Genomic DNA, 27,981 nt, shown 5'->3' on the forward strand with positions numbered 1-27,981 from the left:
ATTGGAAGTATGTAGTCTGTGCAGACATGGGGGCAGGAAGAAAGAAGAAATAAAGAAAATAAGGGGAAAATAAAAGCAAGAAAAGGGGGAAAACTTCATTCTTTTATACACAACTTTCTTGGGATTTAAAAAATAAATATATGGGGTGTATTATAGGGAAACAGATTTGACAATAGGATGGCAAGAAAAGATTTTGTTGCCTTAGTTTGATTTGCATATCTATATATCTCAGTATTTTAAAAATACTTGATAGGAATTACTTTTAGAGAAGTATAGCGATGAATTTTTTTAATGTCATAATGACTTAAAACACTTAGGATAAAAATTAAAGTAAAATAAAATATTAGAACCACCAAAAATTCATGCGGCACAAGATGAGGTGAAATGACAGAAAATGTTCTTGAAATATATACAATGTATATATCTATTTATATATATACACAGGAGTGACTATATATTTATAGATATATCTGTATAATTTTTTTCTCCCCAACCCTCCCAAGGATAACTAGAAGATGAAATTACCCATAAAAAAGAAGAAAAATCAAATAACCTAAACAAAAATCAACGTGCTTTATTCATTAAGTAATAAAACATCATGCATCTGTTGACATCCCCTGATGCTGGGTTAAGAATGAGGGCATGAATTTCTGTGTAAACATATGATTGATGGCAGGGAATATTGTTGATATCTGTCTTATATTATTTTACTATTGTTATATACTGCATGTATATATACCTATATATACACACGCAAGTCAATTAGGCACAATGTTATAGCAATACACATACACACAGTATATATATATAAATATTTTAGTTTTGCCGAAGTAAAAATAAAAAAGAAACGAATAGAAAGAACAAACGAAAACCCACAAAACTTCTTGAGAACCACAAAGCATTAGTTGCATGCTTATAGGATGTAGGATAACTTTCTTCTTGTCTCTTTCCATATTGGCCTTTGCAATCAGGAAGTTCTCATGAATTTAATTTGTAACTACTCCAATAAACTAAAAAATTTGTGTTCCCAGACCACACATGTCTATTCAGGCACTCAAATAAAAGCTCACAAATGTTGAATATGATATTATACTCTTCTCATTTTAAGCTTGAGTACTTTGTCATGACATTGGTATGGTAGAAAGTATCCTTTTTTGCTAAAATAAGTCAATGTTACCATTTAATGGCCCTTATATATTTTCTAATATTTAGAATTTTAGAATTTCTAATTTAGAATTTAAAATTTAGAATTTCTAATTTTAGAATATTAATCTAATATCTAATAATGTGGCATTTCATGGTCAATCCTATTCTTTAAGCTTTCAGTGAAAAGTCCTGATAAAGCAGAGCTTTGAATTTATAGTGGTGCATATATAATCCACTACTATTGAAAATGTACTTACAAAATGGAAAATGATCAATTATATATAGAAAACTTGAACTGGTTTGTCTAGTGGAATTTGTACATGTTTTTCATAAACCATATCTGGTATATGACTCCTGTGGCAGAAATCAAATTGATTAATCCCTATATAAAGCATTAATGTCATGGCAAACAAATTTCACCACTGGCTAATGTTCATAAGCGATTTAGTGCACTCTGCCATTTGACAAACCAGGAGATATTTCTGTTCACTTTGGAATTTGAGATGGCATAAAGGGAATCTAGGGGGAAATATCTAATAGTGATGGAAATCAAGAGAGAATAGGGCTTGGATATGTTGGGTATTTCAAAACAGTTAGTGCATTTTTAAAAACTTAAAATTGCATTTAGCCTTTTGAGATAACTTGCATAGATTTGAGTAATCTGAATTGAAGAGAAATGAGGCTAAATATAATAAGTATTATAATAATAAATATTAAACTTTAAATCAGGGGTTCAGAGCTTTTTTTTTTTTTTTGATGGAGTACATCCCTTTGGCAGGCTATGATGATCTATGGATCCCCTTCTGAAAATAATGTTTTTAAATGCACAAAATAAAATATGTGATATTGCAAAATAAAACCAATTTTACTAAAATGCAGTTATCAAAATATTAAAAAACCAAGTTCAGGGAACTAGGTTAAAAATCTCTTTTTATGTTTATAATTTGCTAACAGATTCACTGATGCTCTTCTAAACTTGGGTTTCAGCTACATATTTTGTATTGGTTCAATGGCAGGCAGTGAACATAAACAAAAAAGTGAGAATTTGAGAAATTTATAGGATATATAAGGCTAACCCAGATCTTCAACTTTCCCTGAAACGACAGCCCAAGGTTTAAAACCATGGTCATGGTTAAGTTACAAAAGTGGTTTCTGTTTGAAAAAAAAAATGCCTCTAGTGAAAACCCAGAAACTTTAACATCTACTTTTGTTTAAAGGTCACTAAACTGAAACATTGGTTACATTTCTAATTTGATACTAATATGCATGATATAGTAAAAACTCTGAGGTCCTGGAACCTGAGTTCAAATGCTGCTTTTGATGATTATTTCCTGTGAGACCTTGGACAAGAAAGCTTATCATGCATTTGTTTTTATTTTTTTTTCCTTTTATTTATTTTTTGGGGGGGGGGGGGTTAAATGAAGGGTTTGGATTAGATTGCTTTGAGGTTTTTGTCAATTCTAGATCTATGATGCTAAGAGCAATGCAGTGATACCATATCCCATTTCTGCTTATACAGGAGAAAAATACTTCAGAGTGCTCTGTCATACCAACTAACATGCTGTAGCCAGTCTTTTGTAATGGTGAGATACGCGAGACAAGAGAGTAACATGGATATAGCCATGTAGGAGGATTAAGAAAGAAAAGTAAGGATACTTTTCAGGTAAGAAGAAGGCCATTGCACTGCAGCTGAATATGAAAATAGGGCTTATGGTGGAAAATAGGGTATATTTTAGTGAACAGTTTATAGGTGAAAAATAAAATCTAAACCACCAACTAACTATTCTATAATCAAAAATAAGAAGTAACCTATCATTATGCATAGATTTTGAGACTCGTGGAGTCAGGAAGACTTATTTATGTCTGATCTTGCTTCTAACTAGCTGTGTAACCCTGGGCAAATCTCTTAGCCTCAATGTAGCTAATATAACTAGCTAGAACTTAGTTGCTGAAGAGGGGATTTCTCAAATAAATTAAGTTACTCTCAAACCTCAATTTCCTAACCTGTGCTGTCCAAATTAAAGATTGTTGTTATACTTTAATTAGGATCTAGTGATTAATTATTTTAATATCCTGATTTTGAAAAATATAAATTTACATTGGAATCATGAAGGTTTCCATTTTCCAAGAATAAAAATACCAATTTCTCTCAGACTGGAAATTTCTGTGAGTTTGTGTTATTGTCTGATTTATTTGACAAAGAAATATAGCTTGTATTGCTTATGCAAATTGACTGAAAACATCAGTTAGAAGTTTTATAAATATTTATGTTTCATTTCTAATTAATAAATGAATCTAAAATTATGTGAATATCACAAGTTTGTAGAAACAATGAAAATCTTACTTTTTAGGTTAATTAAAAATATTTAGCTTGAGAAATGATAGATTTAAATTCATCTGAATTTGATCCATCAGTCAGTTAGGAGAAGTCCAGTCATAAATAAAGGAAAAGACTTGCTTATTCTCCAAGTTAACCTCATCAGTGTTAATCAGTTGCCGCCAGCAGTCACAACTCACTGTTGTAATAAGAGAAAAGACTCTTTCCTTCATGGATTAAAGTCTATTCTCATATATCTCTGCATGAGTATGCAAACTAGTTGACAGAAAAATAGTGAATAAATATTAGAAAAAGAAACAATCTTTCATGCTGATTTGCTGTTTCAATCTAGAGGTAACATTAGGAGGTTGGTTTAATATGAATTTTCTGGTTTTGATGCAAAATACTTATGGGAAGAGGTCATGCCTCCTTGTATAACCTACAATTCCTACTTGCAGTGAGAGATATATAGCAGACATTCTGAACATGCCTGAAGTGAATTATTCAAACATTCTTAATGTTGGATCATGTCCTTTGCCTGAGAATGATGAAACCAAGCTCTATCTCTTTTTTCAAAAATGCATTTAAATAGTAGAATCACAGAATTTCAGTTTAAAAGGAACCTTGGATGTCACATAGAACAACCTGTCCCATCTTCATCTTGCAATCCTTGTCTTCCCTCAGAGATTACCCCCACCCCCCACCCCATTGTTAAGTACCTAGGAAGTAAGGTCCTTGAGGGTAGTGATTGGGAGTTTTAGGTCTTTGTATTCCCTAGCACTTAGCATAGAACCATATTATCAGAGGTATTTAATAACTTTGTTGAATAAAACTGAACAGGAATCTTCTTTGTCACATACTCAACAAGAAGGGTTCTTAAGGTCAGACATTGGGGGAAGAGGTAGTGTGTGTGAATTTAGAGGGGAAAAATTATATCCTTAACTTTCACTCATTCTGAATGGAAATTTATCATTTCCTTCAATAATGTATTTAAGTAAAAAACATTATTATGAGATTTGCATGGGGTTCACCAGATGGTCCATTCCTTATGTCCCCTCCCTCCTCCAAAAAAGTTAAAATCTTCTGCTAAACAAGTAATCTATTTTCTGTTTGAAGGCCTCTAGTAATTGGAAATCCACTATCCCTTGAATAAGTCATACTGCTTTTGGACACTATATATATGAAGTCAGGAATTTCTCTCCATGAGTTTTTAATCCTTCACCATGGGGCCAATCAAATTTGAGTCATGAACTTCATGGAGACTGTTCTTATTTAATAATCAATAACATATTCAAAAAATACATACTGATATAGGGAGTAGAAAATAATTTAAGGAAAATTATTACCTTAGTCCTTGATAGACCGGGCTATACTAAGAAATCAGTATACAAGGACTGAATTGAAATGAGCTATTCTTTTAATTTTGAATAATTTATAGTAGACATTTAATATATAAATAAGTGTTTATATATAAATACATACATATAATTCACATATATGAATATATTGTTTTTTTGCAAATGAAAAAAGTAAGCAAGTGAAGTCTTTACTTGTAACTTTCCCATCATCCTAGAGGTATATTTATATGTATATGTGTATATGATTCACTATGTGGCTATTTTTTATTAAGAACTCAAAAATTATCTGCAACCCAATGGCAATATTTTTAACTCAACTAAATAATTTTGAACTACTGGCTACAAAATCAACCACAACTAACAATCTTAGTTTTCTAATGGTAAGCAGGTTGTTCACATATTAGAATTCTTAATCAACCCATTTCCTGTTCATTAAGCATGAATGTATATTAGTCTATGTATGATGTAAAATTATATTAGGATCTATACTAGGCCCTTCATCTTGCAACTGATAATCGAATTGTGATATTACAGCAAAGTGCTAAACCATAGAGTACAAACCAACTTTCCCTTGGAGAATCTGGAACTTTGAAATATGGCAGTAGAAGAGGAAAGATTGTCTTCCTTGTTGTTTCTAAAGTAGTTTCCCCTTCTTAGATAGTAAGTAAAAAAAGTCATAGAACTTCCTGGCTACAAAGCCATTTTGCAAATAACCAAGTGGTTCTTTACCATCAAATCAAATCACAATAGTTTTATAGGAATGAGAAGTTGGCAAGTTTAAAGACACTAGCCTTTAGTGGGTTTTTATTTGTCTTACTTTTTTTTTTTGCATGAATCAGATAATTCTCAGGGAGTTGCTAACACAGTATTTTAATGGTTTGTGGCTTCTTTATTTAAAGGAAAGAAAACAAACCAGAAATATAACCAAACAAAAAAGAAACAGCTAGAAACATAAAACACTATCTATTGAACCCTTTCAAGAAATAAGATTCTAACCCAACTCCAGTTTTTCATTTTCTTTAATATACACAGAAATTCGATGATATCTGTTCTCTATTATATCTATTAATGCTTAACTTATGAAAAATCTCATAAAGGAAGACTTGGAAAAGTCTGCAGAAAATAAAAGCCACTGCAGTTGTCTAGTGGACATCATATCATATATAACTTATTATAAAGAATCAAAACATCAAAATGTATCTTGGGTCTACATGGGAAACAAAGTACTAGATTTCTGTAGCCAGAGTTCTACTGACTCCCACAAGATACATTTTGAAGCATCCCAGAAGATACCATGGCATGGCTCAGTAGTAATTTTGTGTTTACTATGCTTTCTGTTTCCACAAGTTCTCTAGGAACATAGAGAACAGAATTCATATAAATATTTCATGGACAAATTTATCTTACAATCTTCAGATCAATTCATGAGAATTAAATAATATTTACCATGCTTTATATCTTCACTTTGATTTTTTTTAAATTTCCTTTACAATATAGGCATGTCCTTCTTCCTCTCCATAAGAGCTGCTTTTGCAAATGACTATTTAAATGGAAATGTTTGTTATTTATGAATCTGATAAGGATCTGATTGTAGGTAGTTGGATTTCTCACCAGATATAATCTCCATCAGAGGTCTTAATTTCAGTTTTCTTGGGTAATTATTGCCCATTCCATGGAATTGGATGCTTTTTTTTTAAATAAAAATTATCTTTATATATGTATCCTCATACATATATACGCATTGAATACACACACATATATACATTTAATATATATATACACACACGTATAAATTCACATATATGTATATATTTTTTTGCAAATGAAAAAAGTAAGCAAGCAAAATAAGACTGACCTGACCTACCTGTACTAGGTTCACATTCAACAAAGTCTTCATCATCGCTGGAACATTCAGCAGATGAAACTAGGTCATCTGACGTGGGCTGTTCAAGTCAGAGAAAAGAAGAGAAGAGAAAGAAAGGAAAAAGAGAGTTAAGAAAATAGTATAAACAAAGACACATAAGGTTTAATATACAGATTGACCACTTTTCTCTAAAGTAGAACTAGACAGGAGTGAACCTTTGGAACTCTTCAGCAGTAGTCAATGGCTTTTGATTCTGGCAAATCAATTCTATATCCCACATTTTAACAGGTGGTCTGGATACAGCACACAGCCAGGAGCCATACTCCTTCCTGGCTTCCTGGCTGGCAGAGGTGCACTGGAGCCAGCTATACCTTTTGAAATCTCATCATTAAATTTTTGGTGGGCGCATTTACATCTCAGAAATCAGAAATCACTACAGATCAGGGATTAATTTATTGTTTTGTTGAATTTTAGACTTAAGAAAGTGTTAATAATGTAGATTAAATTCAAAAGTGTGTATGTATACTTACCCCCCAACCCCCCTCCTCCCCCCCCCCCCCCCCCCGTGTCTGAATGGTAAATATTTACCAGAACACTCCTGTTTTATTCTATATCCATTGCTTGAGTAATACAAAGGTAGATTTGCAGAATTACACCATGTATGTTCACTAGAGTATGATCACTCTAGGCTAATAATTATTCAAATAATTGACATAAATAGAGCACTTCAAGGTTTTCAAAGTACATTATATCCATTACTCATTTTAACCTTACAAATCTTCTGTTGACAGGACATAACTGACATGACAACCCAGCTTTACCTTTTGTCCTAGCTTTGATAAATATTTTTCAAATTAAATTGGATATTTATCACCTAGCTGTAGACTACCTTCCCTGACATATTAAACCCATTTTCATATTCTATAGTCTAGCCAAATTGGCCTTGCCATTCTTCTCATGTAACATTTCATCTCTCATCTCCATGCATTTGTCCAGGTTATATGTACCTAATCCCTGGAATGTATTTCTGCCTCATTTCTATCTCTTTGAATCCCTGCTTTCCTTTATAACTCACCTCAATTATTACCTTCTACATGAATCCTTTCCAGATTCCCCATTTCCTAGTTTCTCTGTCCAAAAATTTTATACTTCTACATTTATTTTGCATAAATTTTATACATACCTATATATATTAATATAATCACATACATGGAGAAATATACCTAATATTACAATACTAGAAGAGTGTTGAATTTTTTTTTTATTTTGTTTTAGAAAGGAAGTTGGAAATATGCATTTAGAGCTATTGTGTTCATGATCATCGACCTGGAAATCCCATTTCTAGGATCAAGTTCTAAAGGCATTATTGAGAGAGTAAAAAATTGGGTATGTATGAAAATATGCACAGAAGCTTTGTTTATTATACAAAGTAACTGGCAATAGCAAATGCAATGAATGGGAGAAACAGCTGAATATATTATGATAGTTGAATGTAATGAAATATATTATGCTATTGGAAATATAAAGAAAATAAGGGAAATATACAAAGAAAAAATATATGTACGTACACATATATACATATATTTAGAGAGACAGTGAAAGAGAGCGAGAGAGTGAGTGAAAGATAGAGAGAAACACAGACAAACAGACAGAGAGACAGAGAGTGTGTGTGTCTTCACTGGAATGTAAGCTTCTCAAGGGAAAAAAGGTATTTTATCTTTATATCATCTGAACCTAGCACAGTGCTCAGCACATATCAGGCACTTAATATATACTTGATGATTGACTGAACTGGCATCAAATGATCACTGTGGTAGGGATAGAATAGAAATAACATAAATTCTTCCTTCTCACCAGTGGTGAATATGACACATTCATAAACAACCATGATAAAATATAAGATGTAACACACTTATGAGGGGCACAGAGTGCTATGTCAAGAAAATATAGAGGGGGAGAAAAACAGGAGGATTAAATGAGGAGCTGAATAAAAGTTCATTAAAGAATTTGGGGAATTTCAGTTATTTGAGAACCAGATAGTCAACCAGAGAGCACAACCACTTAAGTTCTGGCCATGTGAGAGTTAAATCCCATTCAACAATTCTCCTTGGACTGAGGTGTTTGAGTGCCAATTAGGTGGCATCCAAGGTAGATAATGTGTGTGTGTGTGTGTGGTGTATTGTGTTTGCATGTGCTGGTATAATTAATGAACATTCTATAGAGGAAAGCACAATGGCCTATCTTCCCAGAAGCAACTTCTTTATGTAAATGCTATAATTAGCTGAATTAGGAAGGTGGACCAATAGGGAAATTCTATAACAGTCCCTAACCCTGGGTTAGAATCTTCCTGAAGAGATCACAAAGCTAGTTTTCCTTGGTCTTTTCAACTGTATTCTCTTCCACAACCCTCCAGCTTGTTGTAAAATGCTACCACTGGAGGCATGATGTTGAGAATATTGATGGGAGAAGGATATGAGATTGTGGAGAACATATTCAGAAGATCTCTTGCCATAGTGGGCAGGAGCCCCATTTTGTATGCTATGGAATAGCACTTGTCCCCAAATCCAACTCTGTCCCCTACCCCTTTAATGTACAATAAGTAACTAATATTATTAATTAATATTAACTAATATTCACCTGTTCATTTCACTACTTCCTGCTGCCAAAAATTATGGTTCCATATTTCAAGTGGAAAACACTCCCTTCCAAGAAGGAAATACCCAGTGGAGGTGCTCTTGTCAGGAATATGATTGTCAAGAGCAACTGAGAACAGTAGAAAAACCATATTTGATAGACACCTAACTCCATTCACCTGTTGTGGAAGGAGTGCCCAGACACACACAGTACTGGCTCACTTCACATCTGGTAGAGAGGCTTAAAGCCCTGCTCCTCCTTGAGGTTAGTAGAAACAAAATTTTTCAAGTGTTTCATTTAATTAGGCACTCCTTAGGGAAAGATTTGTCAGTCACTTGGCCTGGTGACAATTTGCTTCCTAAAGTAGTCTTTTGGAGTAGAGAAATGTTATTTTTGTTACACTATACTGGCTGCCCAGTGCCTCTGAAAGGATTGTCTGATAAAGACTATCCCATCAGAATGGGAGCTCCTTGTGAGAGCAAGATCACATCTTGGTCTTTTTCTGAATCACCAATACTTAGCACAGTGTCTGGCACTTAGCAAGAGCTCAATCACTGATTAGTGACTGACTGAATTTGCCCAAAGGAGTTTTTTCAATAGGGAATAGGATTAAAATAAAATCAGAATGACATAATAATAGCTAATCACATAATCAAAGATAAATCACAGTATCCTTCCTTAGCTTTAGGAATTTTTAAAGTATCTCAAACTCAACATGACCCAGTGAAACATATTTTCTCCTAAAACTTCAATTTGGCATATATTTATTAAGCACCAACTTTATCATGGCATAGTGCTAGGAGCTGGGGACACAAAAACGATTCAGTCCCTTCCCTTGAAGAACTCATACCCTTCTTGAGATGGAGAGCATAGTGTGAATATAATCTATACTCCCAAATTAAAAATAAAGCATCTAAAATGAATGCAATGTAATTACTGTCATGAGACTATAGAACCATACACCTAGAGTAAGATGGAAACTGAGGGGACATCTTATTTTAATTTCCTATTTTATGGATGAGGAAACTGAAGACAAGGGAGGGTAAGTGACTTGATCCAGGTCTCACAAGTGACTATGTCAAAGAAATGAATTAAACTCAAGTCCTCTGGTCTTGGAGCAAGTTATTCTTTCCCATGTACCACATTTCTGTAACTTTTACCATCATCTTTCAAGTCATCCATGTTCACAACCCATAACTTTTCTTTAATGTGTCCCTCTTTTTCAACTCCCACATGCAAGCAGTGGCCAAATATTGCTGATTTAATTTCCAAATTATGTCACAATCATCCCCAATTAGTGGCTATAACTCCAGTATAAACACTCATCACCTCTTGCCTCAATAATCTTTTAATTGATCTATTTCTAAGCCTCTACCCACTGCAATCTGTCTTCCATACAGCTGCTAAGATGATCTTTCTGAGGAGGACAAATCACTATCCTGTTCATCAACCTTCTATATCTTCCTAGTGTAAAATTGAGATTTGAACTCTGGACTACATTCCCCAGGAGTCCTTGCTAGCTCCCAGAATGCCCTCTAATCTCACTGAATTCTCACCTGGGACGAGAACAAAATTTTATTTAAAGGGTCTTCCCCGTAGGCGGGGTCTCTCGCTCTCTCTTTTTTGGACTTCCATTTTGGAGCAGACATGGCTCTTTCCATAATGTAGGTGAGGTCTTGTCTAGGACTCTGACCTAGGCACGTTTTCCTTATCCTGTATTTTCTTTAATCCTTAATCCTTAATAAACCTCTAAAAAAAAATAATACTCTTTGCAGAGAGAAACTAATTTCTACCTGCCTCAGTCTCCCCTAAATTTTAACTGTTACACTAGTGCCTCTATGGGGCAGGAAAAAAGCATGGATTTCACCCTTATTTAAAGACCTTCATATGCATTATTCCTCTTTGGTCCCTCTGTTTTATACAAAAGTATCTTATTTCTTGTTCCCTGAATCTGTCATTGCAATTTCTTGCTCTTTGTTTTGATAAAGGCTGCTTCTCATCCTTGGAATGCAATTCCTCATTTCCCTGTCTCTTAGAATCTTGAGTTTTCTTTATAGCTTAATTTAAGTGCAATATTCAGAAAACAGCCCTTTCCTGATTTCCCCAGTTGTTTTTTTTCCTTTTTCCCAAATATTACTTTAAAAAATGTTTGCATGTATTTTTGCTTACTTATGTGTGTAACTTTTATTCGACCAAAAGAATATTAACTCTTTGAGGGTAGTCACTGACTCAGTTTGCTTTTCTTTCTCCAGTGCTTGGCACATAGTAAGCACTTACTAAGTATTTGTTGAATTGAAATTAGGTTGAATTGAGTTTGGCTCTCTATAATTTCTGCTTTTGGGTGATTAAGTGACAAACTAATGAATAACAATTATTCTTTTCCACCAAAGTCTATTATAATTTAGAAAAATCTGGGTTCTTGACTAAAAGTTTAATCAAACTCAAGCTCTGACAAGTTATCCTAAGCTGGAAAGATTTTGGGTTGAATTATCAAGGATTATATATTACATAACTTTATTTATTTGGTGATTGTGAAACTGAGCTGACAAAAAAAAAGTTTTAAAGGTAAACTTAGCACCTCATCTACAACTTGAGTTAATTTTAATTGTTTTAATGCCTTTGCTTGTCTTAACTCATTTGTCCAATGAGATTCCCAAGGATCTCTAGGCCTGGGCTCGGAAGATGATAAAAGCATGAGAATCTGCTTGTTGACTAAATTTCTAGAGTAAAGATTCCAATGTAATAGGTATCTACTTGAGCATTTTTAGAGAAAAACGTCCGTCTCATAGATGGATAGTTTAATTTATATTGGTACCCATCCCAGGCCCCACACAAAGACTTAGTAAGCAAAGAAATAACCACAGAATCAAAGAATTTCAGAATTAAGACCTCAAAGTTCCTTCTTTTTAATTTTTTAAAAATTTTAATAAATTTCTACAGAAGTTTTCCAAAGTTGTGATTCATATTTTTTTCCAAATAAGAATCATAATCTTATAGAACCAAAACCCCAAAACATGTGCCCAAATAAACAAGTGATAAATCATAAGTTTTCATCAATATTTTTACTTCAAAAGTTCTTTCTCTGGAGGTAGATAGCATTCTTTTACATAAGTCTTCAGACCTGGATCACTGTGTTGCTGAGAGTAGCAAAGCCTATCATATTTGATCATTCCACAATATTGCAGTTACTGTGTGTAATGATTTCCTGGCTCTGGTTATTTCACTCTGCATCAGTTCAACTAGGTCTTTTCAGCTCTTTATGAAACCATCCTATTCATCATTCCTTTTAGCATAGTAGTATTCTATCTACTACAATTTGTTCAGTCATTGCCCAATTGAGGGACATCCCTTTAATTTCCAATTCTTTGCCACCACACAAAAAGAGCAGCTATAAATATTTTTGAAGAAACAGGTCCTTTCTCATTCTTTTTTCTTATCTCTTTGGGATACAGATCCAGTAATGGTATTACTGAATCAAAAGGTATGCATTCTTTTATAGTCCTTTGGGCATACTTCCAAATTACCCTCCAGAATAGTAGAATCAGTTCACAACTCCACCAGCAATGTATTAGTGTCCCAATTTTTCCACATTCCCTCCAACATTGATCATGTTCCTTTACTGTCACATTGACCAATCTAATAGGTATGAGGTGGTACCTCAGAGTTGTTTTAATCAAAGTTCCTTCTATCTAGTCCAACCTGTACTTGAATAAGAATATTCTCTACAAATCCTTAATTTTATTGAAAGAGGTCTAGTGAAGTGATTCCATTAATTCCTGAAGTAAGAAGATCATTCTACATGTTGGTATCTCTAATCCCAGGAATATATTCCTATATCAATTTTAAATTGACTTTGCCACTCCTACCCATTATGCTTAGTTCTTCCCTATTCCTTTTTTTCAGGTGATAGCCATTCCCTTCAGAAAGAACTATCGTCTACACTGTAAGAATTTCCTTATCCAACCAAAAGATCCTAAATTCCTTCTAATGACCCTCAGATAACCTGGATTTGAGACCTCTCATCACCCAGATTATCCAGCTTAGAATGATCACCAGTCTGTTGGTGTCTTTCCTAAAATATGCCCCAACCTAAACATCATATCTTAGACTTGTTCTTATTAGAACTATGTATCCTAAAATAAAATGAAAACCCCAAACCACATTCAAATTTTTGATTGTCATGTTGTCTCACTGACTCAAATGAAATATTCAGTCTCCTAAGACACCACATTTTTTCATCACCAGCTAAACCTCTCCTATTTTGAACTCTTAAAGATTTTTTTTAACCAAAGGCTTTCCTTTGATATTTATTTTTGGAGTCTGTGCCATAATTCTAGTCTATTAAGAAATCTTTAAGTCTCAGCTATCATACAGATTATTAGTTCTTGGTCATCTGCAGCAAACATGCCAAAAATCTAAGCCATTTATTGTGATAAAAAGGCCAAATGACATAGGAGAGATGCTAAAGAAAGACTTATTCTTCTAGAAACTTTCCTCTATCTAGAAATTGAGTCATTCAAAATTTCTTTTCTAGTCTGGTCATGCAAAATATTAGGAATTTATTCAACTCTGTTATCATTCAGCACATATCTCCTCATCTTGTCTTTAAGGATACATTTCATATATGTTCTTAAAAAGGTAATGTGTATCCCATAGGGTTGGCTGTCTGGAAAATTGTGAAGAAGACAGAGAGTGCTGAAAAGGAGAAAGGACTTATTTGTACAAAAGTACTTATAGCAGCTCTTTTTGTTATGGCAAAACAATTGGAAATTAAGAGATATTTTATTGGAAATTAAGGAATGACTTAAAGATGTATTTGTAATAATTAGGATGGAATACTATTATGCTATAAGAAATGATGAGCAGGATGGTTTCAGGAAACCTGGGAAGTCTTATATGAACTGATACAGAGTAAAGCAAGCAGAACCAAAAGGACACTCTGCATAGTAATAGCAATATTACATGGATGGTCAACTGTGAAAAACTTAGCTATTCTGATCAAGACAATGATCCAGGATAATCCTAAAGGTCTCATAATGAAAAATTCTATCTACCTCAAGAGAGAGAATTGATAAGCTCTGAATAAGGATTAAAGCATATGTTTTTCATTTGTTTTCCTTTTGTGTGCATGTTTTTTATATGTTTTGTATGACTTCACATGTATAATCAAGATCACATTGTTTTTTTTTCTCTTAAGGAGTGGTAAAGAATTGAGGAGAGAGAATTTGGGTCTCCAAATTTAGAAAATGAATATTAAAATTTTAATGGGGAATTTTAATTGGGAAATATTTACTATGAAAATAAAATATGTATTTAAAAATAAAAAAGAAGGCAAATATCATTTTTGATGTCATTATCCCCTTTTTAAGCTGTCATTTCCTCCCCTCTTCTGATACCCAGCTCAATCTTTCCCTATATTACTCCTCCTAAACTTGATCTTTCTCCTTTATATTTATCCTAAACTTTTCTTTACCTCTTTTCCTGTGTTAAAGAAAAAATAAGTTCTCTGTCTCATTTTCTCAGGACCTTGCTCACAATTAAGTAACAGGATTATTATCCTAGTAGTCTAGGATAAGAGTGAATGGGTATATGCCTTTGAGAACTAAAATTTAGAGGAGCAAAAATTAAACCAGATGAGCTTTCAACTTACTTTATTCCTCCCAAATAGAAAGGCTTCTCCGTCTTGCAATTTCACAGGTCCTCCATCTACTCCAGTCTATCAGAGTGCATATAGAATACTGCTTATTTGCTTCATATGCCAAAATTGCTGGTTATTCCTCTGATTGGCTAATTTGACACATGGATGCAAGTTTATAAAGTAACTTTCCCTAGAGTTTTGTGAATTTTAACAATGAATTCTCTAATTAATGCATTACTTCAGATGAAGGACAATAAAGAATCAGGAAGGATTATACCTTGTTAGTCAGGAAGATGCCTGGGAAAAAACAATATCATTATGGAGCCCTCAACACAAGATCAGTTTAGGTGTGCCAACTCCATCTAGTTATGAGGCCAATCCCAGTAAAAGAAAATTCTCTCCTTGTTATTTCATACAATATATTCTTTACATTCTAGCCTGTCTCACTTTTTTGCTCAAAGAGTTTAACCAATCCATTTATCTGCTACTCTAGCTACCATGAAGCGTCACAAATACCATTTCTACTTGAAATTGCCAGGGGAAATGAAGGAGAGATGCTAATAAAATCTGATTCTAAGAACTGGTATTTGATTATGACCTCAGATGTCATACCATAATTTTTGTCTCAAAACAGGAAAAAGGATGTCAACTTCACAAGATAATGGAAAATTGTATCAATGTTCTATGTCCTCTCAAAGAAATCTCAACACTACATACTCTGTCAAGTACCTTTCCAGAGTTATGTCATTATATAATCTGAAAGAAATCACTGTTTCTAAATCTTCCAGTCTGACCATTGGAGTGAAGTAATCAAATACTAGACCAGTCAGCCTGTAATTACACTTGAAGGGTTCACATTAAGAGCAATGTGGAACAGAGATGGCACTCCTCAGAGTACTTTCTGGTTCTTGGATAAACAAATCAATACTCATCATACATTTAATAAAGCACCTACAATGTATTATGTACTCTGACTATGAAGTCTTGTCAAAGAAAAAGCTAAATAGTTTTGTCCTCAGGGGTCTCACGCATTCATTGTTGAATGTTGGTCAATCTCTTCAGTCATGTCTAACTTTTTATGACCCCATTCTGAGTTTTCTTGGCAAAGATACTAGAGTGGTTTGCCATTTCCTTCTCCAGCTTATTTTACAAAGGAGGAAACTGAAGTAAAGAGGGTTAAATGTTACAGTCATACAAACAACTGTCTGAGGCCAGCCTTGAACTCAAGGAAATGGCTCTTCCTGACTCCAGTCCTGGCACTCTATCTACTTTGCCATTCATTTTACACTGAGGCAAATCATTAAATCTAGGCACCTTAGATTTGAAATATCTCATCTGAAAATAAAGGAGATTTCAATAGCATTTAATTTGCAAGATTTTTTGTGAGATCCAAGTGAGAATACGTAGATAAAATAGTTAGTGATTTTCTTTATTATCTCTGAAATTCCAGGAACAAATTGTCTTTCTCTTCATTACCATTCCTACTATGAATACTGTTTACCTCAAATAAACCATAAGCATCTTGAAGACAAGGATTGCCCTTGCTTTTGTATTTATATTCTCACATTGGCACATAGTAAACCCTGAATAGATGCTTCAAAATTAATTAATCTAGTCATTAATTCAAAGTTCCTTATAAATATTATTTTTCACTAAGAATGTAGTGATGATGATAATGATACTGACAAGGTGTCATTGAACCTTCAAAATGGTTTCAAAACATTTATGGATTTTTAAAATTCAATTCTTGTCACTCTCCAAAAAAAGTAAAATTTTAAAATCAAGGTTTTTGGAAACTATGAGCTTAGAATCAAATTAGAAGATGGTGCCTAGTTTACTCTACTTTATTTTCAGAAAACCTGAGGCCTTCTTACAACAGCTGCTATCTCTTTCCCCGCTGTCACTATTATTTCTCAGAAATCAGCAGATGTCCTGATTTGGGTCCTACACTAAAAGGACACACTTCTGTTTTAGTTTTTGGTTCCTATTGCAGATAGTTAGCAATCTTCACATGGAAAAAAATTATTAAATGGGTATAAAGAGCTATAAAACTCAATCACTCAACAAAATACGACTGCCTTATGTTTTTCTATTATTTCTCCCTTTTCCATATCTTTTTCTCAAAGGCTTCTTCAAATTGAGAGGTAAGTAGATACTCATTAAAAAGAAATAGAAGCCTCAATTGCTTTGAGTCATACCTAGACCATAATTATGTGGTCCACTGTGTACTGACATTAGAATCATCCTAGAATATGGACATCAGTAATTTTCTCTCCATTATTATGCTTTCTTAAATGCATATAAAAACCAATAGTCCCCCTCACTGGAGACCTTCCCATAAAGGCTGGATAGATGCATTTCTGATGAGTTGTAGTGGGTAAGTGCTGGACTAGATGATTGTTGAGCTCCATTTACAATTTCAAAATACCAGGAGTTAGTGATTCTAATAGTTCAACCTCTGAATTTTTTTGTTTTTTTTTTTTCATTCAATTGTTCTGCATTGTAGGGTTGAGAACAATTCTGCTTTTGCTTTCAATTGTGTTTAAGATGTGTTTAAGAAGCATTAGAGTCTGAAAGGACTGACTTCAAATCTTGCCACTGACACATACTAGCTTTGTGACCAGGGCCAAGTCTCTTAACTATCCTGTATTCTCTAAGACTGTGATCTACAGATTGGTTGTTGAACTGATTTGATGGAAGGAATTTTCACAATAGAATTTTCTAAACTAAATGCTAAATTCCTTGATGTATAAAGAGATAAAAATGTCACCCCTGAACTCCTAAGACACTCAGGTGGGGCACAAAGTATACACTAATGAGCAAATTGTAAAAAGTATTTTTAAATATTTCAAAAATAAATAGTCAAGCATTTTGGTGGTATGGGAGTGTATGTCCCATTAGTGTTAACAGAATATTTTCAATAGGAGAAAGCAATAGAACTGAACCTTAAAATGAGTGAGAGATTCTAAGAGTTAGAGGTGAGAGCTGAGAACATTCTAGACTAATGGGGACAGCTTGCAAAAAGTCATGGGGGATAGCAATCAAGCCAGTTTACCTGGATTATACAATGCATAAGGAAGGTGTAATATGAAATCAGTCTGGAGAAATAGCTTGGTGTCAGATGAGGAAGGTCTTTGAATGTCATAGATCATTAGTATCAAATGTGAAATTCCTTTTGAAGAGAATGAATACAGATTCAGAGAAGGAAGCCTGGTGTATGTAAAGATTAAAATTTAGGGGAGATGGGGAGACTGAGGCAGGTAGAAATTAGTTTCTCTCTGCAAGGAGTATTATATTTTTTAGAGGTTTATTAAAGGTTAAAGATTAAGAATATACAAGTAAGAAACATGTGCCTAGGCCAGAGGCCTAGACAAAACAACCTCACATCATGGAAGAGACGCCTCTGCTCCAAAACGGAAGTCCAAAAGACCCCTGAGCCTTCAAAAGCCTTTGCTTAAATATCTTCTCCATCTCGGCCCAGGTGAGATTACAAGGCATTCTGGGGAAGTGGAGCAAAGGCTCGTGGGGATTGTAGTCCTGTATTCGAGTCTATTTTTTACATGTATGGGTGTACTATTTCCCATTAAAACTATGGCAGTGCCTTCCCTTGTCTTTGGTAGAAGAAGAAAATATTCTCCTGCCCTCCTGTATTAGCTAAGCCTTATATTAAAAATAATAATTCACAGTGCCCTATTTTAAAATATGTATTTCATATTTTTTAACCCACATGTTGAAATTACTTGGCTCTGTATTAGGAGTCGTAAAACTAAAGATAGGTATTAAAATAACTTTCAATAAAATATCTCTCTGGCAGAAACCCTCTTTATTCCTTTCCTGAAAGATTTTTTATTGCATTTATATTCTTTTTTCCCTCCAGTGTTTATTGAAATTACCTTTGAATAAAACTGGGATGGAAGAAAGCCCCAAACTCTCTGTCCACCCAAGGAGATTTATAGGCATATTTACCTTTCAATTCTCTCAGTTTCATAGATCTGACTCCCCATTTTCCTGCAATGAGTTATTGTTTCTATAATCACCTGGTTCTAATTATTTACTCCAAAGGCCTCCTCAATCTCAGCTCAGTGATGGTTCTACACGTCTCTTTATTACTATCCATCACATAAAATGGAGAGGTAAAGTTTGCTGCCATAGCCAGACCTAATCACGATGATTTCCCCATTTCTACAGTCCCATATTCCAATTTATGCCTCCACATTCCCACTTTTAGCCCTTCATTTTCACATAGAGCATAGGCTTCAGAAAACCCAATGGGGAAATAATTTTTTTTTCCTTCCCAGCTTCTTTGGAGTACAGTTATTTGATTGAGATTAAGCGCAGGATAAAATAAGTCCTGCCATGGAACAGCTTTATGAAATTATAAATAACACACCCAAGAATGATGATCTCCTTTCTTCGAGCAAGAAAAGAAAAGAGAAAGGCCCATAAATATTCGAGAGTCCCACAGAAAACAGTCATACATCTCTGCAGCTGCTTCATGCTAAAAAGAATTAAATTCTCTCAAATGTTTGGTGTTTTTGCTCTTTCCCTTCTATACTTTTTTTCTGATGGAACTATAGCTTTAAATAACTCTTAAGAAGGAAGGGTCATATCTAGTTTCATTATGAATGCTTATTATCCATTTAAATGAGGAATGTCTGAGCCACTTTGTATAAAATAAAAACCCACTGACTCCAGATAAACCCATAACCTTTATTGAGGTTTAAAAAGTTCAACCACCTCATTTTAAATTTATCTGTTAAGATTGTCTTTTCTTTTTTGCTGTTCTTGCATGTTCTAGCTATCACTATTACTAACATACCTGAAGAAATTATACTCTCGCGTTGTTATTTCTTGCTATAATCTACTAGTTGGTGAGATCAAAGTGGGAAATGGGTGTTTGGGGTGGCATTAACTTTTCTCTACTCTCCCAGTCCAGGTGAGTTGCTAGGAGAAATGGTAACATACAACTGTAGATTAAGAGATGAAGAGGACCATAGAAGGGCATCTAAATATTTCATATTCAGGCAGTTAGTTGATATAATGGGTAGAGTGCTGAACCTGGAGTCAGGAAGATCTTGAGTTTGAATTCAGATACAGATGCTTACTTGCTGTATGACCCTGGGCAAGTACCCTTAACCCATGTTTGTTTCAGTTTATTCTTCTGCAAAATATGGATAATAATATTACCTATATCAAAAGTGGTTGTGAAGGTAAAATGAGATTATATTTGAAAAAGCACTTTGTAAACCTTAAAGCACCATATAAACCTAGCTAAAATTTTATGAGGGGGAACTGAAGGCCAGGGAAGGGAAGTAACTAATCCAAGATTGCAAAGAGATTGAAGAGCAGAGCTCAGATTTGAAACTGATTATTTTTTAAACTTTTAACTTCTCACTTAGTAGTAATTTCCCCCCTAAAACCATTCATTATATGTTGTCTCAATATCAGTTTTAAGACAGAAGAGTGGCAAGGGCTAGGCAACTGGGGTTTAGAGACTTACCCAGAATCACACTGCTAGGAAGTATCTGAAACAAGATTTGAACCCAGGTACTCCTGACTCCAGACCTGGAGCTTTCGCCATTGTCCTACCTTGTTGCTCCTAGTTCCTCTGATTCTTAATCCATCTTTCTTGGTACAGAATTCCCTGAATCAAACTACCTCTTATATGATGAAGTTTTGATCCTTAACCTCAACTCTGCTTAATTTGCTTCTCCAGAAGGGACCAGCAGACACAGTGTTGAATGCAGACATAACTGTATCTACTTGTCTCATACAAATTCAGAAGAAATGAGTCTCTGTGATAAAAGAATTCAAGGAAGGATTATGATAAAAGTTTTAGTGACTGCTCACCCATATACCGATATCTTATGAAAGGCAGTACCTATGTTGGCACACAGAACTTGGTCACAAGCAGATTCTATTAGCAAGAGCTAGTCCTCACTTGTCTGTGTCAAAATTTCCTTAAAAGCCAGCCCTGACTATAAAAAAGGGTAAATACAAGCAATCTTGGGGTTTCTCAGGCATGAATTTAGAGCTGGAAAAAGGTCTTAGAGAATATGAAGCTCAGTATCTTGACCAAATTTTCATGGAGAATGAGGGCAAACAGGACTTTCACTTCAAATTCAAGGGTTTTTTTTTTCCTTTTCTGTGCTTTGTTCTGTTATGACAAAGATAATCACTTGAAAAACAGAACATGGAACATTTAGCTTAATCCAGCCATCAGAAAAGTATATTTTATGTAAGAAGTGGTAATTGAAAGAGGCTGCTATAAAAACATCATTCTAGAAGTAGGCATGGGTGTGACTGCATGAACCCTAAGTTTTCTTCTATTTAAATTTAAATTTTTTTTAATTAAAAATTTAAAATTCTTCACTATATAGATACTGAATTGAGACTAGTCCAAAGGCAGGAATGGACATGCATACGATTGGTGGAACAAACCTATTTAATAGAAAATATGTTTCTGTTTCTGAGAACCAAGCAAGACCAAAGCAGAACAATCTGATTAGCTACTGAATTAGACAATTAGACAAAATGAAAAAGAATGGACTACCAATTGGAACGTTATCAGTCATTCAGCTATTCTCACCGATGCTAAAAGATTAAAGAAGAGGACAGAGAAGTCAATGTACGTATATAAAATGAACCTATGTTTTTGTGTGGACATTTGTATATGATTCAGATTCCTGACTTCCTCCATCCAGAAACAGGACAAGTATTAAAAGCATATAGTTCCAAAGATCCTTTTCTAACAGAATTCTTCAATACTCCATAAAGTCATTATTTCACTGGCATAGATATTCTTCCTCCACTAGGGCAGATAAAAAATCAGCCTTGCCTTACTAAACATTTTTTGAGTTACTACAGGTGAAAAAATTACCTAGTGACAAATACTCTCCCTTTTCTTAACTAAGCTAGACCAGTCCTAAGAGGACAGACATTTAAACTTTCAACTGGTCCCCTACTTGAAGCTCTTCCCTCTCCAGAAGTATATTTTTAAAAATGGCAAGTTCTTTAAGGATCTAGAGTCACCTCTATTCATGATGAATTATTAGAAGAGAATTTAATAAAAAGTGCTCTGAAAATAACCTCTGGAAAACTCCAATATTTTTAGGATAATAAGCTTAGACCTGGAAGAGATCTTTGAAGTCATTTATTCCCATCTTCTCATTTTACAGATGAGAAAACTGAATATTCGAGAATAAGAGTTAAATGACTTGCCAAAGGTCACCAAGGTAATCCATAATATAATTGGGACCTGAATCCAAGACCAGTGATTTTACTTCCTGACCCTGTTCTATTTGCATCAAAGACTGATACTGATGAGTTATGTGTGCATAGTTAGGAATTCACTAACACTGGAAGTAAAAGAGTCTCAGCATAGCTACTCAGTGCCAAAGACAGAGATCTTTCATTTCTGATTCCTCAGGTCTTCTAGGACAATGCAAACATATGTGGGTGCTGGACTTTTTCTTTTTCCTATTTTTTGTTCCTCCTTTTCTTCCAGTTTTAAGCCTTTTGCTTCCATCTGCTACAAATGGGAGGTATGGCTCAGGAAGGAGGGAGAGGAGTGGGTGGAAAGGGGATTAATCTGTCTGTTGTTCAAGGCAGCCTGACAGAGGGAAGAGGAGTATTGAACCAAGGCAGATTAACCAAACTTCAATGTACCTTTCCAAAAGCAGGAGGAATGTAATGCTACGTGGTGTTTCACTGATAAGCAAATCCTTCTAAATCCTTTCAATTTATTTCTTGGCCTGGAGAAATTACATATTATTTAGGAAGCAAAAAAAAAAAATCTCCCCAACACCCACCCAACTACACACCATCTCTAAAAATCTAGATTGGTCCTTTATTGATTATATATATGCACAGGCAAGGTCTTGCTACTTAACTCTTTAAAAAAAAAAAACAAGACCTACCAAGACTGCTAATATAAAGAGTTTGGAACTGTCTTTACTGCAGACTCCTTTAGTTTCTACAACAAATCTTTCCTGGGTTTAGAGTTTAGTCATTCAAAAAAAAGGGAGGAGAAAAAAAAACCACAACAATTAAAGGGAAATTCCTAAGATATGACCTCAGTCCACCTGGGAGGGAATCCCATTCTCCTTTCAATTTTTTTTTTCCTAAAGGTACCACAAAAATCACTTGTCTATTTTTAAAGAGAGAATGGTTTAGGTTGAATGCTAATTTGGCAAAAGAAATTAATAGAACGAATTTTAAAATAGGTTCTTTGTTATATATCCCTGGAGGGGAAAAAAAAAACATCTTTATTTCTTCCTACTGATGTAAGGCAGAGAAATTAGGAAGTTTCACTCATTGAATCACCGGCATTATATTCTGTCTCTCTGTAAGACAACAAATTTGTCCCATATATAATGAAGTGGCAAGAATATTGGAAATGGAGTAAAGAAAAGTTCTGTTTTTGAATTCTGCCCTTCACATATACTCTAACTATGAAAAAACTACTTGGTCTTTCTGAGCCTTAGTTTCTATATAGGAATGATAGTATATTTAACAAAGGAAAACAATTCTGCGGTTTCAATTCACACTTGGGTGAGATGAAGAAAAAAGAGAAGAGTAGAACATCATTGTAAAAAGATAGCCACATTAAAGTATTTTCATTAGAGCTGTTCATTGGTACAACCATTCTGGAAGGGATTTTGTGCCACTGAGGGTCCAAACCCTTGTCCAACTCAGTTTCCAGGCCTTTCAAAGATGTGATGCCCCTTCAATTTATTTTCTTTTGAGTGTTCTCCCTTTCCTCATTTCATGAAGCTTTACACATGGTATATCTACATCATCTATATCTATATTTTTCAATCTTTACTATCTTTTTATTATATAGTATCATATTATATAAACATGTATTTTTATCTGAAACTCTTGAAACTACTTTGTAAATAAATGGTATTCAATATCATAGATAGGAAATTCTGGTTCTGTTAACACCTATTATATACTAATCTGGACTTTGAAAATTGTCCCAAGATTTGGAACTAAGTGGACCAAGTGAATCCTGGAAGATGTTACAAGGGAATCACTTTAAAAGACTAATAAATATTAATTTAAGGTCGCCAAGGAATTCAGCTATGTAATTCCTTAATGAAAACTCAAGTCTGCAGTCAATCTTTTATGGAGTTTAATTACAATAGGAGGAAGAAAGGAATTAGAGATAGAGAGAGAGAAAAAGGGAGAGAAGGGAATAGGGCTTAAATACCCCTTCTGTTTAGGCTGGGCCAAAAGGCCCAAGCCCTTAGATAGCTGGGGCAAAGAAAAGAGATCAGTCCCTATTACTCACGTGACCAAAATGGAGAAACAGTCTCAGAGGCCCCCACCTTCAGCTTCCCTCAGAGCAAGCTTCTCAGAGCACAACGCAACCACTCCGGCCAACTCCTCAACCCCCCTGAGTCTCCAGACCCCCCTGATCTTTAAGGAAACCATCCAAGTTGCATCCCCTCAGTTCTCACATCTACCAATCACTGTCCATCAATTTCCCTGTGCCAATGGAGGCTCTAGCTTAACCCAGGACCGCCCAGAGGCTTTGCACATGTCTGTTGAAGGTCATATTTTCAAATGATTAAATCTTTGCTCCTTTGCTACAGCCCTTTCTAAATCCTGTTAACCTGAGTAGGGTAGAGATTGGAATAATTAAATTTTGATCTAGGCTGCAGCCCTTACTCAATCCTGTTAGGACTGAATAGGGTGGAGATTGATTCCAAGTATCTCCATTGTATCAATTCTAAAATCAATCATGACTCAAAGAAATTCCTGTTCTATGCTTAAGCATAGGTCAAAGTCCTTTCTTTCCATTGTTCAGCAAAAGGTTTCTGTCCTAAAGTAATCTGAAGAAGGGAAGAGAAGGAACCTCCCATGCCAATGGGGTTCCCATTCCAATAGACTATCAGTAAGAAATTTTCCAAGTATGAAATATCCCAATGGTGAAATTTCTAACATTTATAAGCCTAAGGAATTTTGAGGTTTACAAAGAAAAAAAATATCCTACAAAATGGACCCTTAGGGGCAGCAGTTCTTAAACTGTGGATCAGAGTTGGGGTGAGGTCTGTGAAACTGGATGGGAAAAATGCATCTTTAATTTCATTAAGCTTTGTAATCCTATATATTTTACCTTATGCCATTTAAAACCATTATTCTGAGAAGTTCAAAGGTTTATTAAAATGACAAGAGGGTCTATGACACACAAAATGCAAGAATCCTTGCCCTAGTGAGTGGAAAGTCAACAGGCTCCTCCTTTGCTGAGTCAGTGTCATCTTTTAGAACTGTGTTTGAAGAATATTTTAAATTTACACTGCCCCTTTGTAAGAAATCAATATGTCATTTGCTGGCACTTTTTTTTTTTAATCTGGACATCTTTATTTAGCATTTCTGTTTTTCCTCACTCTTCTTCCAGGAGCAGAGGGAAAAGTATCTTGTTTTGTATATTTATTGATTAGATTCACTTCGAGCAAAAAATAAACAACTAAGTACAGCAGAGTGACTTTAAGGACATCTTTTAAAGATCAAGATCTCTAAGCAACATAGTCTTTCATTCTAGGTGATTGGAAATAAACAGAAATCAATGTAACAGGATTACTGGGCAATAAACAAGAGAAGCCACATTTATAATTTAAGAAGCCTCTGTTTTAGTGCATTCATTACTGATGCTAAGGCCTCTTTCTATTTTTATAGCAGCAGCAGCAGCAGAGACTTTAAGCAGATAACCTTTTACTTTCAGGGGATGACTTGAAGAAGGCTCTCTAGTATCTACCTAGAATATCCCCCATTCTTTATTGTGCTTGGATTTGTTAAAAGTCAGAGAAAAAACTAATGAGATATAGGAAGGGAAGAGGGTAGTGGAGATGGAAGGCAGGGTAGGGCATTAAACTCTCCTCTATCCAGTTCTTGAGGCAGCTCAGTGGATGGCCTGGAGTCAGGAAGACCCAAGTCCAAATCCGGTCCCTGACAACGACTAGCTATGTGGCCCTGGACAAGTCAGTCAATCTCTTCTTGCCTTATTCCATTGGAGAAGGAAATAGCAAACCACTCTTGAATCCTTTCCAAGAAAACCCTATGGACAGTACAGTACACAGATTCATGAAGAGCTGGACACAAGTGAATGACTAAACTACAACAATTTAGTTCTTATTCACTAAATATAGATTGATAGTTCCTCCAGCTTATGCACAACATTGAAGGCAAGACAGAGAAATTACTTCAGTATAAGGCATGATCTTGGACCTCAAGAAACTGATCATGTCCACTTGTTATACATGAAAATGATTACATGGCAAATGGAAGAGTATATCACGTAGTGCTATGGTCTTTGGTATGGAACAGTATGTTTTAGAGAATGTGGAGTTTCTAAGGATCTAATTAGATCAAGAAGATTTCATGGAGGGTGTAGAATTGAAACTGGACCTTTAAAGATGTGTGGGATTTGGATAAGTAGAAGAAAATCACTGTCCTTTTAACATACAGCTGGACTTTGTGTCTGACATAACGTAAGCTCTTTGAGGAAAATCTGGTCCATTCATGTCTGAATCCTTGGTTCCTAGATCAATGCGTGGCAGATTGTAAGTGCTTAATAAATGTTTGTTTGATTGGGTGAGGGCTATCTCATAGGTTTCTCCTTGCTTTTAGGATGAAGGCTTTTTAACCTGAGGTCCATGAACTTAAAAATATATTAAAAAATATAAAAAAATATAAAAAAATATATAAAAATATATATGTATCTATATATAATTAAAATTGGTTTACTCTGAATTCTGTTTTAGAAATTCAAGCATATATATCCTGGGATAGGGTTCAGAGGCTCCACTAGGTTCATAGGTCAAACTGTCTATAACACACACAAAAAGATTCATAACTTCACTTAGTTAGAAATTTGGTATTTCTAACCACATGGATCCTGGGTGGTATTACTTCTATGAGGATGCAAAGGAAATATTGGTAAAAGTAGAAAGGTCTTTCTCTAGGTAAAGTGAACATCGCAGTTTGCTTTGCCTAGTTATTAAGCATCTGCTTCTGAGTTTTAGATTGACAGAGTCTAATGTAGCCTAATATAGCCAGAGTCTGATTACTGCAAATAATGAATTCAGTGACATGGTCAAATGAAATTGAATGCATATAATTTGAAGTTATATTTACATTAAAATATAGTCATTGAATCCATCCCAATGGAAATATGTAGGAAAAAATTCAAAAAAAGGTAATCATTTCCTGGATTTATTATTTATACTGCAGAGGATCTAGCTATACACAAGCCTGACAATGTCAGTTCCTTGCTCCAAAATCTTCAGTTGATCAAAATTCCCTTTAAGGTAAAATCCATTCTTAGCATTTAAGACTCGCCATGACTTGTCTGCAACATGTTTCAACTTTATTTTAGGCTAAGAATTCTTGGGCTTTGCCATCCATCCATAGGCTTCATCCTTATGACTTCAGGGCCTTTCCATACAGTATGTGGATGGATCCTCCTACAGGTGCTCTCTGTCCTAAAGTGAGATTCTTGAGAGTAGGATCTGTCTCTTTTTAATCTGTTTGTGTTCCCAACTCTTAATTTAATACTTGGCACATTCCTTTCATATACTCATGGAAAAACATAAGATTTCAAGTTAAGGGTCATAATATAAAATCTTGACTCTGCCACTTCTTATTCCTAATGTGATAAAGGAAATATCACTTAATGTATCACTATTATCATCCTCATTCTCATCCTCACCTTCGTCATCATCACTAGTATCATTCTTCTCATGTTTTATGGTGTTCACAAAGAAATATCCTGAGAAGTCAGCCTACAGCTATTATTTATTTTCAGTGTACTATGGAACACTATAAAAGAGGATAAAAATGACTGGGTTTTTTTTTTTGCAATTGAATAAAATTAATGATATGATGGACTCATCTTCTGCATACTCACTTAAAACATCTTTGGGATATTAGTAGCGTAAAGGATCACATGAAAGACTGGTTCTTATTCCTATTTCCTATTGCTTTTAATTTTGTAAATCACTTTTACCATTATTAG

General features: G+C 34.5%; 1 protein-coding gene across 15 annotated transcripts in view; it reads right to left on the bottom strand.

Moving 5' to 3' along the window:
- The window catches only part of NRXN3 (neurexin 3), a 2,159,162-nt gene that overhangs the window by 52,172 nt on the left and 2,079,009 nt on the right, over positions 1-27,981 (bottom strand). For 12 of the 15 annotated variants that reach the window (XM_056820726.1, XM_056820758.1, XM_056820759.1 and 9 more), the window contains one exon: positions 6,686-6,764. In XM_056820726.1, the coding sequence (XP_056676704.1) occupies positions 6,686-6,764 (79 nt within the window). Of the gene's footprint in view, positions 1-6,676; positions 6,765-27,981 lie in introns of all 15 variants that reach the window. The other 3 variants (XM_056820749.1, XM_016428731.2, XM_016428733.2) reach the window with 1 other exon arrangement.

Source organism: Monodelphis domestica, chromosome 1 (genome assembly GCF_027887165.1).
Source record: "Monodelphis domestica isolate mMonDom1 chromosome 1, mMonDom1.pri, whole genome shotgun sequence".
Classification (NCBI taxonomy): Eukaryota; Metazoa; Chordata; class Mammalia; order Didelphimorphia; family Didelphidae; genus Monodelphis; species Monodelphis domestica.